This window comes from Colobus angolensis, unplaced genomic scaffold, assembly GCF_000951035.1.
Source record: "Colobus angolensis palliatus isolate OR3802 unplaced genomic scaffold, Cang.pa_1.0 Scaffold250, whole genome shotgun sequence".
Taxonomy (NCBI): domain Eukaryota; kingdom Metazoa; phylum Chordata; class Mammalia; order Primates; family Cercopithecidae; genus Colobus; species Colobus angolensis.
Window position 1 is genome coordinate 157,895 of NW_012115711.1, and position 15,827 is coordinate 173,721.

The following is a 15,827-nucleotide window of genomic DNA, read 5'->3' on the forward strand; positions in this document are numbered from 1 at the left end:
AGATTTTAAAAGTGCGTAGTTGCTGAGGGGAGGGGGGCGGGGGGAACGATAACGAGGCTCTCCCAATTTCATGTGAGCACATCCTGCTCAGCGCCTGCGTTTGTTTTTCGTCTCGTTTTTTGCTCTTCAGAACCACTGGTACTTTTCCCATTGGATAAAACGCTGAGAGGGTGAGGGAGAGGGGCTTCTTCCCAGCTTTCCTCGCAGCCAATCACCCTGCAGTTTCCCTCCCGTCGCTGGGGGAGTCAGCCCGTTGATTGGCGGGCCCGAGGGGAGCCAATCGGAAACTGATGATGTGTGGTGTTGGCAAGCAGATTGCGTGAGAGTGGGCAGGGGTCGCGGGAGCGCGAGCGCCGCCGCGGCGGCCGGCAGCCAATGGCCAGGCCGAGCGGATCCCTGCGTCAGGAGTGGGCGGGGCTTCGGCGATTGGCGCGGAGGGAGTAGAGCGGGCGCTGTGGGAGGGAACGCCAGAGCGAGGTGGTGAGGAGAGCTGGTTGTGTGAGTCTCCACAGCTCCGCTTCCCGGTGCGACTAGCGGCAGCGACGCGGCTAAAAGCGAAGGGGCGAGTGCGAGTCCCTTGAGCTGTACGAGTGCGGTCGCCATGGACCGCCCAGATGAGGGGCCTCCGGCCAAAACCCGTCGCCTGAGCAGCTCCGAGTCTCCACAGCGCGACCCGCCCCCGCCGCCGCCGCCGCTCCTCCGACTGCCGCTGCCTCCACCTCAGCAGCGCCCGAGGCTCCAGGAGGAAACGGAGGCGGCACAGGTGCTGGCCGATATGAGGGGGGTGGGACTGGGCCCCGCGCTGCCCCCGCCGCCTCCCTATGTCATTCTCGAGGAGGGGGGTATCCGCGCATACTTCACGCTCGGTGCTGAGTGTCCCGGCTGGGATTCTACCATCGAGTCGGGGTATGGGGAGGCGCCCCCGCCCACGGAGAGCCTAGAAGCACTCCCCACTCCTGAGGCCTCCGGGGGGAGCCTGGAAATCGATTTTCAGGTTGTGCAGCCCAGCAGTTTTGGTGGAGAGGGGGCCCTAGAAACCTGTAGCGCAGTGGGGTGGGGGCCCCAGAGATTAGTTGACCCAAAGAGCAAGGAAGAGGCGATCATCATAGTAGAGGATGAGGATGAGGATGAGCAGGAGAGTATGAGGAGCAGCAGGAGGCGGCGGCGGCGGAGGAGGAGGAAGCAGAGGAAGGTGAAGAGGGAAAGCAGAGAGAGAAATGCCGAGAGGTTGGAGAGCATCCTGCAGGCACTGGAGGATATTCAGCTGGATCTGGAGGCGGTGAACATCAAGGCAGGCAAGGCCTTCCTGCGTCTCAAGCGCAAGTTCATCCAGATGCGAAGACCCTTCCTGGAGCGCAGAGACCTCATCATCCAGCATATCCCAGGCTTCTGGGTCAAAGCAGTATCCTTCTAATCGATACTCCATGGGTCAGAAGACCGTGACAGGAAAGGGGGAGGTGGGGGAGGGACAGAAAAGGTAAAGGGGGTGGAGGAGAGCCAGAGGTGGGCGTGAGCCCCCTATCGGAAGACGGATTAGACTAGGTGGAAGAGGGATGGAAGGAGGAGGGTAGAACAGCAGAGAAGCTGGACTGGAGATGATGAAGGGACCGCGGGGCGGGGGGGGGCCGGGGGGGGACGGGGGGTATAAAAACTGGACCACAGATGGGAAAGGGGGAAGAGGAGGAACATAGCATTGAAAAAAGGATCACAGATGATAATGAAGGAGGAGGGCAGTAAAGGGGCACACAGCAAAAAAATTGGACTAGAGATGGTGAAAGGAGGAGGGGAGGGGCACGTAGGAGATCAACTGACTCAGAGACCTTGAAGAGGGAGGGGAATGGCACACAGCAGAGAAACTGCCCAGAAAGGGTGCCTGAGCCATACAGGGCTCTGTGAATCTAGATTTCTGCTTAAGATACTAGGAGACCCCAATCCTGGCTGGAGTGCCTTGCATTGGAGGGAAATGGGCTAGAGAGGGGCTGGAGCCCCTGAAAGGTCAAGAGAGGGAGTGTCTAGGTATAGAGAAAAAGGAGTTAAATGAAGGAAAGAGGAGAGTAGATGGACACATATACATACATGTAACAGGAATATAAATCTAACATCCTAATAGAATTATGTGGATATAGACCCTTAGCGCCCTCATACAAAACAGCACATGGTAAGAGGCCCTTAGCACCCAGGCATATACAATATCATTTAGACATAGGACCTCAGCTCCTAGACACAGTATTATGTGACCACAGGTCCTCAGCATGTAGACACATGGCATCACTTGACCACAAGCCATCAGAGCCATTCACACATCATGTAGACATGGACCTTCAACACCATATATACAACATCATGTGACCACAGGCCCTCAGCAGTCAGATACAGCATCACTTGGACGTGGGCCTTCAGCCCCCAGACGTGCATTTTGTGAACACAAGCCTTCAGCACCCGGAGACATATATCACATGCACATAAATTGTCAATACCCTGCAGGGCCACCTAACATAGAGGTTTATCATGGGAATAAGTATGGGTTATGTCCCATGACTCACTTGCTTCATACATACAACATAAACACAGAAGGAATCCTCCTGCTCCAGCCTTTCTTACTGTGCCCTCCCTGGCCTTCCGTCCCTCCCTTTCACGGAATAGTCAATCCTTGACCTAAACTGCTCCACTCATCAGTTCCTCAACCACCCCAGAATTTCAATTTTGATCAACCGACGTGATGAAGACATTTTCCGCTACTTGACCAATCTGCAGGTCAGGCCAGAGAGACATTTTTTAGTAGGATCGGGCAACGAATCTGGTTGTTGGAGGTGAGGGGAGGTGGGTGGGAAGGGCCTTGGTGTGTGTGGGGGGAGACAGATTCCACCATCACCCCCACCTGGAGCAGGTACAGGATCTCAGACATATTTCCATGGGCTACAAAATGAAGCTGTACTTCCAGACAAACCCCTACTTTACAAACATGGTGATTGTCAAGGAGTTCCAGCGCAACCGCTCGGGTAAGAGGCAGTCCCAGAGTAAATCCATGTCCCCCCCAATCTGTCCTTGTTTTGTCCCATCTCCATAGCCTTCTTTCTCCCTAGGCCGGCTGGTGTCTCACTCAACTCCAATCCGCTGGCACCGGGGCCAGGAACCCCAGGCCCGCCGTCATGGGAACCAGGATGCGAGCAACAGCTTCTTCAGCTGGTTCTCAAACCATAGCCTCCCAGAGGCTGACAGGATTGCTGAGGTGGGGCCCTTCCTGGCATCACCAGAGAAGGCCTTGCTAGGCTTGTTCCTGGGTGCGTGGGGAATTAAGAGTAGGATCTGGAGCTTGTACTAATGGCTGTCTTATCTCTTCTCCCCTTTTTCAACAGATTATCAAGAATGATCTGTGGGTTAATCCTCTACGCTACTACCTGAGAGAAAGGGGCTCCAGGATAAAGAGAAAGAAGCAAGAAATGAAGAAACGGTAATGGGGGGTTTGGTGGCTGAGAGGTGGTTTGTTGGGGATGGGGCAAAAACTAGTGTAACACAGGATTTATGGAGCCAAAGGGACCTTTGAGATAATCCCAGTGGAATATGTTTTACAAGTGGGAAATCATGTCCAGAAATGTCTTGAGGTTACACAGTCAGGGGCAGAAGTGGGACTTTACCCACTCTAGCCCCATCCCTGGGATCCCTTATAGCCTACTGCTTCCCTAGTTACTCTCCACCTTTGAGTGCTATGGGTACACCTCCTCCCACCAACCCCATACTCAGCCACAGCCTTCCCTACAGTAAAACCAGGGGCAGATATGAGGTGGTGATCATGGAAGACGCCCCTGACTATTATGCAGTGGAAGACATCTTCAGCGAGATCTCAGACATTGATGAGACAATTCATGACATCAAGATCTCTGACTTCATGGAGACCACTGACTACTTCGAGACCACTGACAATGAGATAACTGACATCAATGAGAACATCTGCGACAGCCCTGACCACAATGAGGTCCGCAATGAGACCACTGATAACAACGAGAGTGCTGATGACAATGAAACCACTGACAACAATGAGAGTGCAGATGACAACAATGAGAACGCTGAAGACAATAACAAGAACACTGATGACAACGAAGAGAACCCTGACAACAACGAGCACACTTATGGCAACAACTTCTTCTACTGCAGCTTCTGGGGCAGCCATGGCAACAACCAGGACAGCAGCGACAGTGACAATGAAGCAGATGAGGCCAGTGATGATGAAGATAATGATGGCAACGAAGGTGACAATGAGGGCAGTGATGATGATGGCAATGAAGGTGACAATGAAGGCAGCGATGATGACGACAGAGACATTGAGTACTATGAGAAAGTTATTGAAGACTTTGACAAGGAGCAGGATGACTACGAGGATGTGATAGAGATCATCTCAGATGAATCAGTGGAAGAGGAGGAGGGCATTGAGGAAGGTGAGCTAACCCCCGCCCCCAACCCTTGTCTTCTGTCGTCTTTTCTTTCAGAGCAAGCCTGGCCAAGGACAGGGTATCAAGGCATGAACACAATCTGCTTTTATGGAGGAAAGAAAAAGCATTCTGAGCAACTTTTTAAACAAAGGAAGTCCAGTGAACATTTAACTTAAAAATGTAACAAAACCCTAAAAAATCATTTTAGTTCTAGGTGATGGGTAGATGGTTGTAACAGCAAAAGATGAAGAGTACACAGAGATAGGAGACAGTGGGTGGAAAACTAAAAAGGACACTTCACATCGAGGTGGGGGAGTGGCAAAACACAGTGCATTTCAGCACAGTCTGTACCCAGCCTTGGCCTTTGGCAAATTCCCAGGCTTGTGCTGGGAGCAGAGCATGAAGTGAACAGTGTGCTCTCTGAGCCCAGAAAAGGGTGCAGCCAGTTCTACCTCAAGAGTTGGGGGAGGGGGGCGGGGGAGAGCTAGAGGAAGAAGGTGACATCTGAATTGGAGACTGGATTCACACTGAGGAGCATTATGGAGCATTCTCCATGGAGTGGATCATGTGAACAAGGACTTGGAAGGGTGAAAATGCATGGTATGTTGGGCAGGGTTTCCAAAATTATGTCCTGAGGATCATTCACCAGATCCGAAAGCTGCTTCCCACAAAAGGTTTCAGTGGTCGTATATGTTGGACAAGTACTACATATAATAATGCTCTCTTGTAGAGTCACATTAGCACCTTAAAGGCTCTGAGAATAACATCAGAATTACAAGGATGCTGAGAAGTACTCAGATGGGAGGTGGAAGGGGCAGGAAAATCAACCACTTTTGGGGTTTTTTTGGCCATGGGGTCCCTGGCAAACTTCCATTGAGGGCAAGGCCAGAGCACTAAGGGAAGAGGTATTGAATGAATGTGGAGCCTCAATCTAGACATGTTCAGGTAGGAGAGGGAAACGGATTCTCAGTTCTCTTCCCCTCCCACGTGATGGCATCTCTTCTCTCAGAGAAGGGGAGGCAGAGCTGTCTGCCCAGCCCTAAGGGTGGGAGTGGGGGTGGGGAATTGGGTTGAAGAACACAGACTGGGGCCTGTTTGGATCAGACTGGGGGAAAGGAGCAAGGAAGCTGCCTGGAGATGAATAGGTTTATTCAGCTGAGGTCGGAGCTCAGGAAGAGACACACTGATGAGTACAAGGGGGAGAAAAAGCTGCTATCAGAGATGTATCAGTTTTGACTGGACGGAAGCAGGGAGTCCACACTGCCTACCTGCCTCCCTCCAACTCCCTCATTCTGTGGGCTTATGAGTGTACCCACACACACTTTTGGCTGTTTGTTCCAAGCAGAGGCACTTGGCAAGTTGTCCCAGGCCCCACAAGCCCTGGCTATGGGCTCTGTTCCCTTTTAGAGTGACACCTATCTGCTCATCTAACTGCCTTCCTCCATTTCTCCTTCCTTGCTTCTCCCCTATGCAGGCATTGAGCAAGATGAAGACATCTATCAGGAGGAAGGAAACTATGAGGAGGAAGGAAACTATGAGGGGGAAGGAAGTGAAGATGTCTGGGAAGAAGGGGAAGATTCAGACGACTCTGACCTGGAGGATGTGCTTCAGGTCCCAAACGGTTGGGCCAACCCGGGGAAGAGGGGGAAAACCGGATAAGGGTCTTGCCCTTTTGGGGATTACCTCTCTGTATCCCCCACCCCCTATCCCATTTGCCCTCCTCCTCAGCTAGGGCCACGCGGCCCCACATTGCACTTCTGGGGGGTGACCGACTTCGTACACGGGTTTAAAGTTTATTTTTATGGTTTAGTCATTGCACAGTTCTTATTTTGGGGGGAGGCTTTCCGGGGGTTAGTCCCCTTCTTTTGGCCCTCCGCCCCCGCAGGCTTCTGTGTGCTGCTAACTGTATTGTGATGCCTTGGTCAGGGCTCCTCTACCCACTTTCTCCCAGTCAGTTGTGGCCCCAGCCCCTCTCCCTGTGCTGTGTGGAGTGGACACCCTGACCCCCGAAGCGGGGAGGGTCGCTGTGGCCTTTGTCACAGCCGCACAGTGCCCTTGTAGGCGCTGCTGCCACCCTCCTCTCCCAAGTTCTTTCTCCATCCCTCTCCTCTTCCTGCCGCGCCGCTAGCCCGCCTCGGTGTCTATGCAAGGCCGCTTCGCCATTGCCGTATTCTTTGCGGTATTCTTGTCCCCCTCCCCCAGAAGGCTTGCCTCTCCCCGTGGACCCTGTTAATCCCAATAAAAGTCTGAGCAAGTTCAGAGTGCCCCTTCGAGTCTTTTGTTTCGCCTGCTGCCCCGGCCCCAGTGGTCAATTTCCCCCAGGCCCACACGTAGCCGCCTGGCCTACGCAGTAGCCTGCAACATGTTAGTTGCGGGGGTTTGGCGGGTGGGGGGCGAGCTCAGCCAGGCCGCAGAGGCGTTGCGTCAGACCAATGCGGATCATCCTGGCCAATGGTAGGGCGAGGCTGAGGAAGCCCCACCTCCTCCTGGCGCCCGCAGCGGACTCAGCCAGGTAGCAAAGGGCTTCCCACGCCTTCCCCTGTGGCGCATGCGCATAGAGACATCCTGCGCCCTAGAACATCGATTTATCAGTGATTCATCTTTTAATTTATAGTGCGTCAAACCTTTCCTCGGGCCAAAGAAATTCATTTTCCTCATTCGCATTTAGTAAAAATAAAAAACTACTTCGGTCCGGATATCACAACCCAATTATGCAGGAGCGCTCTCTTGCCTTTGGGAGGGAGTGCAGAGTCCCTGGAGCTGGGCTTGGGGGAGAAGGCAGGAGAAGATAGCTCAGGCAGAGAAGTATCCGTAGAGATAAAGGAAAAACAAAGGGAAATTAACTATGTAACTGTGCGAAGGGATGGAAACGTAGGGAGTTGGACATCTGAAAAACGGGCTTTATCCGGGAGACCTTGGAAAGGCTGAATTATATTAAATTTAGATACATAAATTTTATCTCGGTGGGCGCCAGAAATATTTCCCAGATTTGTTCTGGATCACAATAACTTTTATTCAGACATCCGAGTCGGTCTTTTATAACATATCTCCCGAAGTTTCCATCCAACGCCTTTATTTTGCTGGAAGGCTTCAGATATGGTTAGATTTGCGTTTTAGAGAATGCCCTCTGCTGGCTGCCAGGAGAACGGACTGGAAGAAAGGAGAGCAGTAAGGAAATAGACGCTAGACTTCAGGTGGGACTGGCAAGATGGGAGCGGATTTGAGAGGTTTTTAAAATAAACTTAATTTCAGAACAGTTTTAAATTTACAGATTTATTGTGAAGATAACAGAGAAGTCCCGTATGCCCCACAGCCAGTTTTCCTTATTAACAGTTTACATTAGTGTGATATATTCGTCGCAATTAATGAACCAATATCAGTACATTATTATTAACTAAAGCCCATACTTTATTCCAATTTCCTTAGTTTTAACTTAATGTCCTTTTTCTGTTCCAGGATTCCATCCAGACTAGCACACTACATTTAGTCATCTTGTCTCCTTAAGCTCCTCTTGGCTATGACACTCTCAGGCTTTCCTTGTTTTTGATGACCTGGAGTCATTTGAGGAGTACTGGTCAGGTATTTTATAGAATGTCCCTTACTCAGTATTTGTCTGATGTTTTCTCTCATGATTAAACTGAGGATATGCGTTTGGGGAAGGAAGACCACAGAAGTCAAATGTCATTCTCACTAGATCATTATCAAGGGCATGTACTATCAATATGATTTACCACTGTTGATGTTAACTTTGATCACCTGGCTGAGGTAGTGTCCGTCAGGTTTCTCCACTGTAAAGCTACTCCTTTCTCTTTTTCCATGCTGTACTCTTTGGAAGGAAGCCAAGTAAGCGCAGCCCGTGCTTAGGGAATGAGGAGTTATGCTCCATTTCCTTGAGAGGGAAGTATGTACATAAATTAATTGGAATTATTCTGCAAGAGCAATTTGTCTGTTCTATGAGAGCTTTTAAGATGTTGGACTCGACAGGCTTTAGATATGGAAGGAGAGGGATTGAGAGGAGTCAAGATGACTGCCACGTTGGTGTGAGACCTTTGGCAAGGCCCCTTCCCTCTCTGGGCCTCCTCTGTGAGACGGTTGGAATACCAGATCCTTGACATGTCTCTCCAATGATTCTGATAAATGTTTTGAAGGGGACAGGATGGAGGCTTTGATGTGCTGTCAGAGGTGGGTAGGAAGGACTGAGGCTCAGAAAAGGGAATGTCTTGCCTAAAGTAACACAATACCTCAAGGCCAGAGCTGAGAGTGCAGGATCCTAGAGAAAACAGACATCTCTACATGCCAACCCCAATGAGTATGAGGTGAAGAGGAGGGGAGGGGAAAGCAGCAGGGGCAAAGGCAATGGAGTAGGCCAGGAAGAGGTCAGCCTGCCAAAGGATCCCAGCTAATCAGAGCCAGAGTCACTAGCCTGGTTACTCTTGCCTCAGTGTGACCTCACAACATGACTCTCCTTGTCCTCTCTAGAGGGCCACAGTTTTCCCATCTATAAACTGAGGCTTATCGTGCTGGGGGATCAGTCCAGGAGAAGCAACCTGCCTAAGGTCTCAAGACAGAGTCTAGCCTTGAAGCCGGTCTCTGAAGTCTGGCCTTCATTGTGCTCTTCCCTGATTCCTCTCTGTCCCCCCAATCAAATCCCCAGCCCCTCATCCTGGCATTTCAGACTTTTCTTCACCCACCCTATTATAGGGCCTCTGGTCTTCATCTTCAGGGATGCTCTTAAGAGTCAATCATAGGATTCTACTATAGTTGGCCAGGGTGCTCATGTCCTTGGCTGAGCCATGTGAGGACAGGATGTTCTTTGCCCAGAGTAACATTTTGTTCCCTGTGCCCTCGCTCTTCAGTCTGGACCTCCGAAAGGGAGGGCTGTTCTAGGTCTTTAAGGTCACATCTAGCTCCAAGATATTGTCTTCGCCGAAGGCCAGAGAAGACAGGCCCCATTGGCTGAGACCTTAAACAGAAACCAGGAGGATGAAGAGTCATGGGCCCAATGTGCCCTAGGGCCTGTTCCCATGTTGAAAGTACTTGTCTTCATATGCTTCCTAGCTTGCCCTCACTCCTTTGCAGCAGAGGGCCCTGCTCCTGGGTGGGAGGTTCCTGGGATTTCCTGGGACCAGACCTTTAAAGTGCCACCTACTTCTATGAGCAGAATCAGATTGGCAGGGACAAAACTAGATTCAAGAATGTCCCCCCTTCTTAGGTGACCCAAAGGGCCGGCACTGGCTCCCCCAGTTGGGGGTGTGCAGGATGGTTGGGAAGGAATCCTATTATTCGTTCAGTAAAGACTTACAAGTACCTACTGTGTGCCTGAAGTACTGAACTGGGTGACAGGGATATAGCAGGGAAACAAGATAGAGCAAGTCTTTTTGTTGTTGTTGCCCAGCCTGGAGTGCAGTGGCACAATCTCCGCAAGCTCCGCCTCCCAGGTTCATGCCATTCTCCTGCCTCAGCCTCCCGGGTAGCTGGGACTACAGGCGCCCGCCACCACACCCGGCTAATTTTTTGTATTTTTAGTAGAGACGGGGTTTCACCGTGTTAGCCAGGATGGTCTCGATCTCCTGACCTCGCAATCAGCCTGCCTCGGCTTCCCAAAGTGTTGGGATTACAGGCGTGAGCCACTGCACCCAGCTGATAGAGCAAGTCTTTTTCCTCCTGGAGCCTAGAGTTCAAGACAAATATTCTTAATATTTTTTGTGCCATGGACCCCTTTAGTAATCTAGTGAAGCCTATGGATCTTTTCTTTTTCTTTTTTTCTTTCTTTTTTTTTTTTTTTTTTTTTTTTTTTTTTTTTTTTAGATGGAGTCTCACTCTTGTCGCTCAGGCTGGAGTTCTATGGCACGATCTCGGCTCACTGCAACCTCCACCTCCTGAGTTCGAGCAATTCTCCTGCCTCAGCCTCCCGAGTAGCTGGGATTACAGGCGCCTGCCACCACCCCCGGCTAATTTTTGTATTTTTAGTAGAGACAAGATTTCACCATGTTGGCCAGGCTGGTCTGGAACTCCTGACCTTAGGTGATTCACCCGCCTCCGGCCTCCCAAAGTTCTGGGATTCCAGGCATGAGCCACTATGCCCCACTGGACCTTTTCTCAGAAAAAAAAACAAAAATCGTTTAAATTCATAAAATAAAATATCTAGAATTACAAAAGAAATTGATTACATTGAAATATAGTTATTAAAATATAGAAAAAGCAAATATGTGCTATAGTATAATCGTATATGTACTCCCCATTAATCCATTAAATCATAAGATTTAATGGAGGGTCTAATGACTATCATGATTTCAAAATAATGATTGAAATTATATGATTTTCAAGAGATCTGTAACATCTAAATGTGATATGAAAATCTCTGATTTCTATTGGTGACAATCAGTACTGCTACTACTGGTGCTACTATGCCTAGTTACATTCTTTAATGAAAAATGCTAAATTTCAGTTAGAGGAGAGGGAAAATAAAGACGTAATTTTTTTTTTTTTTTTTTTGAGACGAAGTTTCACTCTTATTGCCCAGGCTAGAGTGCAATGGTGCGATCTCAGCTCACCGCAACCTCCGCCTCCCAGGTTCAAACGATTCTCCTGCTCAGCCTCCCTAGTAGCTGGGATTACAGGCATGTGCCACCATGCCCAGCTAATTTTGTATTTTTAGTAGAGACGGGGTTTCTCCATGTTGGTCAGGCTGGTCTCAAGCTCGGACCTCAGGTGATCCGCCCGCCTCGGCCTCCCAAAGTGCTGGGATTGCAGGCATGAGCCATTGCGCCCGGCCATAAAGATGTAAATTTGTTTCCATCCAAATTCATGGGCTTCTCCAAACCCCGTCACCAGCCTCGATTAGAGGTCTGTAGAATACAAATTAAGAACTCTTGCAAATCGGAGGGTCCTTCCCATCTCTCCTTCCTTCTTAAACAACTTTCCTTTGGAAGACGAAAGCCTGGGTTTTATTCTGTGTCTTATTGCGCCGACTGCCGGCGGTCTACGGTGAGAAGCCGCAAAGACGGCATGGTGGTGGGGAGTGGTAGCGGGAAGAGGCCGGGCCGGAGCGCGCGAAGTGGGCGGCCTGGCTGTGTGACTTCAAGCCAGTCAGTTTGCCTCTCTGGGCCATAAGTTCTGTCCGCCTGAACACTGGGAAAGAATTGGGAGGAGAGAACTTAAATATTTATGCCCCAGGCAACTGATTTATATATGTCCTCTCATTTAATCCTCACATATTGTGAGGAAAATTTTAAAACATCTTTCCATTACCAGATGGTTAAACTGAGGCTCCTAGCGAGGTCGTCACTTGACCAATGTCTCAGTAGGTATCAGGGACTGGTGGGTAACTCGCCACATCCCCATAACCACCTCATCCTCCATGCATGGAATTAGGAACTCTGCTCACTTTGAGAAAAACCTGGCTTAGGAATCTCTGCAGGTGGCTGTGGAGCTGTGAGAAACTAGGGACAGAATTGCGTCTCTTAGCGGAGCAGTGGCAGTGCCAGGTGGCTTATGGAGCGTAAAACGTCAAAGAAGCCAGCCAACTCGGTTGTTCAATGACTTGGCGCCTGTTTGGGCTTCCGGCTTCGCGCCTGCGTATTACCAACTAGTCCCCAGAAGCCCTGTCGAATAGACCAGCAAAGGGCAATGAGCACTCCTTTCCTGGCCAATCCTATGAAAGGGTGGGCTTGGCTCCCTAACCAATCAAAGTCCCCCGAAGGGGCGGAGTTTTCCTCGGATTGGCTCTAAGCCTCGGGGGTAAAAATAAAGTGTTTCCATTCCCAGCCAATCCCTGGAAAGGCAGAAGGGCACTCCTCCAATGGGAGCCGGGGAGCCGTCTGTAGCGGCATAGGCCCGTGTCCCTGCTCGCGCTGCAGCCGGTGGAAGAGTTGCGTCCAGTGTATCCTCCAGATCTTGCGGTAGGCCTCTCGTATCTGTGCGCGCGCGGCAGGGGCAGCGGCGGCGACGGCCGGAGGTGTACGGTGAGAAGCCATAAAGACTGGGCGGTGGGGGGAGTGGCAGCGGGAAGAGGCCGGCCAGAGCTTGCGAGGGGTGGGGCCTGCGCGAGCTTTTACTTGGGCGGCCTCTCAACCCTAGGTCAGCGGGTTGCGGAGGATCGTGCGGGTAGCAAAGGGAGGCCGAGTGCTCCTGCGGCTCCCAGACGGCAACCGGGTGAGTATTCTGCGGAGCAGTCGGTGCCTGTTGCTGCCCTCCGCGGCCCCACTTCCCACCCTCGGTGTCTTTCGAAACGGTTCCATGCAGGTCTGCCGCTCACGTGATCATCTGCGTGCGTGTCTGTCTCTGCATCCCCTCTCCCATCTCTATCTCTTTCTGACTGTCCCACTTTTTGAGATGTAGTAGACATAAGATGCTGAATCCTGACCTGACCAGTTTAAACTAGCTATGAGACCTTGAGCTGTCTGCTTCACCAACCTGGGCCTCAGTTTCCTCATCTGTCAATTGGGGGTCTGATAATCCGTACCTGAGACAATGCATGTGCGTTACTTTGCCCTGCCCCCGGTCTTTAGAAATTTTTCAATAAATAATGACTATCTTGATTGAAAAGAATATTGTCTCTCTTGGTTTCTGTCTTTTCTCTGTCTCTGACCCTTCCTCCATTGGATCTTTCTGAATGCTTCTGCCTTTCTCTGTTACTGTTTTTCCTCTTTTTACCCGTCTCTTTCTCAACCCTAAGAGGTTAGAGGTGCATAGTTCATAGCAATTAGTTTACCCCCGAGGACAGGAGCTTAGCCTGGGGCTCCGACCTGTTTTGTGGGTTAAAAAATGGAAACTGGCTTTGGGTTGCTTCTGGTCTCATTGAAGAGAGAACTATTTGCTCCCCAGCCTACTCTGTTAAACAAGTAGAGACACCCAAAGTGGGGAGCAACTTAGATTAAAAACCACCTTTTAATAACCCCTTATCCTATAAGTCACCACAAGAAGCCCACAGATCTCCTGGTTACATCTCCATACAGCCCTGGACATCCTATTTTCTATTTTCATCCTGAAATCCTTTGACCAGGCCTTAAGGAACTCACCTTCAGTTATCAGCAAAATTCCCTCCATTCTCATCCTGGCTTCTGAATACTCCCTTTATTTTCTTGCTATGCTTTGGTCGTTCTCATACCTGTTGGACCCAACATTGCTTTTTTTTAAATAAGGTATATTTTGAAATGCTCCACTTTTCTAAAATGAGATGGATAGAAAATAGAATCTGTCTACACACATAATTCCCTGAAAACCAATATAATGCCGTAATTGTAATATAGAGAGTAGTAAAGGAAGAGTAATGTATATTATATTATACATATATATGCAAAGACTGGGATATGACTCCACTAGAAGACATAATGAAATGGTCTTACACTTAATGATAGTGACAACTACGAGTGTGTTGATTGGTGATTCAGAAGCCACAGGTAGAGTGACACAGTTTTCCTAAACAATGAACAGTTCTTCACAAAGTTCTAAACAAAATAATGTGGAATAGTTGCTTAGTTTATATGGTTGTTAAATTTCTGGAAAAATCAATGTATATTAATATCCATGATCAGACCCTCTTAATCTCCCTGACCTTATCTCCCACCGCTCTCCCTGCCTTGCTCACTCTATCCACCCATGCTGGCCGCCTTACTATTACTTGAACACCTTAGGCATACTTCCACCTCAGGGGTTTTGCATTCCGTGTATCAGGAATGCTTTTTCCTCAAATACCCACAAGACTGAGGCCCTTGCTTCCTTCAGGCCTCTACTCAGCTGTCACTTTCTCAGAGGGCCCCCCTGACCATCCTGTTTAAAATTGCAGCTCTCCCCTAATATGCCCCTGCTCTGTCTGTTCCATGGTATTCTACACCTTTTTCACAGTGCAGCATTAACTGCCTAGTATGTTTGCTGTTTTTTGTCTGACTCTCCCACTCAATTATAAGCTCCAGAAGGGCAGGGATTTTTGTCTTTTTTCTTCTATGATATATTCCTATTACCTAAAATAGTGCTTGACACCTCGTAGACTTTCTCAATGAATGTTTGTTGAATGAATAAAAGAACAAATGAATAGGTTTTTCACCTACATGACTGGTGAGATATTCTGAAGTTGTGTGGGATGTGGTATGATTCTTCGTGGTGTGGAGCTGTCCTGTACACTGCAGAGGGCTGAGCATCCCTGGTCCATAGCTGGGATTGTCACTGATGATCTCCAATTATTGTCACAGTCAAAAATGCCCGAAAACAGGGCCGGGTGTGATGGCTCACGCCTGTAATCCCGGCATTTTGGGAGGCCAAGGTGGGCAGATCACTTGAGTCCAGGAGTTCGAGACCAGCCTGGCCAACATGATGAAACTCCGTCTCTACAAAAAATACAGAAATTAGCCAGGTGTTGTGGTGCACGCCTGTGGTCCCAGCTACTCGGGAGGCTGAGATGGGAGGATTGCTTGAAGCCCAGGAGGCGGAGGTTACAGTGGGCTAGGATTGCACCACTGCATTCCAGCCTGGGTGACAGCAAGACCCTGTCTCAAAAAAAAAAAAAAAAAAAACCAATAAAAAATGGGTCGGGCACTGTGGCTCACACTTGTAATCCCAGCACTTTGGGAGGCCAAGGTGGGTGGATCACCTGAGGTCAGGAGTTTGAGACTGGCCTGGCCAACATGATAAAACCCCATCTCTACTAATAATATAAAAATTAGCCAGGCTGACGTGATGGCGCATGCCTGTAATCCCAGCTCCTGGGAAGGCTGAGGCAGGAGAATAGCTTGAACCCAGGAGGTGGAGGTTGCAGTGAGCCAGCCTGGGCAAGAAGAGTGAAACTTCGTCTCAAAAAAAAGAAAAAAAGAAAGAATAAATGTCCCGAAACACCCTTTAATTGTCCAGCCCCCACTTTTCAGTGAGAACCACTGCTTAAGTAACAGCCTGGCTTTCCCCTGAACACTCTCTCCTCCCGGCAGCCCTCTCATACCCCTCTTACCGAGAGACTGGGTGGTGAGGGTGAGGGTGGGTGTGCTTGCTCCTAGTTACCCTTTCCAGACATTCTCCCTCCTTAAACAACTCTTTTTTCATTTAAGTTTTTTTTTTTTTTTAGACAGAATCTGACTCTGTCGCCCAGGCTAGAGTGCAGTGGCACAATCTTGGCTCACTGCAGCCTCCGCCTCCTGGATTCAAGTGATTCTCCTGCCTCAGCCTCCCGAGTAGCTGGGACTACAGGCATGCACCACCACGCCTGGCTAATTTTTGTAGTTTTAGTAGAGACAGGGTTTCACCATGTTGGCCAGGCTGGTCTTGAACTCCTAACCTCAAGTGATCCGCCCACCTTGGCTTCCCAAAGTGCTGGGATTACAGGTGTGAGCCACCGGGCCCGACCAAGAATTCTTAAACCTAAAATAATTTCAAACTTTAAAAGCTTCAAAAATTTTACAAGAATTCTCATAT

At 49.6% G+C, this 15,827-nt stretch overlaps 1 protein-coding gene across 1 annotated transcript; it reads left to right on the plus strand.

Moving 5' to 3' along the window:
• Positions 1-442: 442 nt before the first annotated feature.
• TSPYL2 (TSPY-like 2) lies at positions 443-6,686 on the plus strand. The gene is made up of 7 exons (XM_011946555.1): positions 443-1,402; positions 2,677-2,754; positions 2,888-2,999; positions 3,084-3,229; positions 3,357-3,451; positions 3,760-4,433; positions 5,902-6,686. Exons 1-7 carry the CDS (start codon positions 602-604, stop codon positions 6,084-6,086), a joined length of 2,091 nt encoding a protein of 696 aa, XP_011801945.1. The 5' UTR covers positions 443-601; the 3' UTR covers positions 6,087-6,686.
• The last annotated feature ends 9,141 nt before the right edge of the window (positions 6,687-15,827 follow it).

Excerpts from the sequence above, each read along its gene's own strand:
- TSPYL2 (XM_011946555.1), top strand. The coding sequence starts at position 602 with ATGGACCGCCCAGATGAGGGGCCTCCGGCCAAAACCCGTCGCCTGAGC. Across the intron at positions 2,755-2,887 it reads GCTACTTGACCAATCTGCAG|GTACAGGATCTCAGACATAT; the intron begins GTCAGGCCAGAG and ends CACCTGGAGCAG. Across the intron at positions 4,434-5,901 it reads GGAGGAGGGCATTGAGGAAG|GCATTGAGCAAGATGAAGAC; the intron begins GTGAGCTAACCC and ends TCCCCTATGCAG.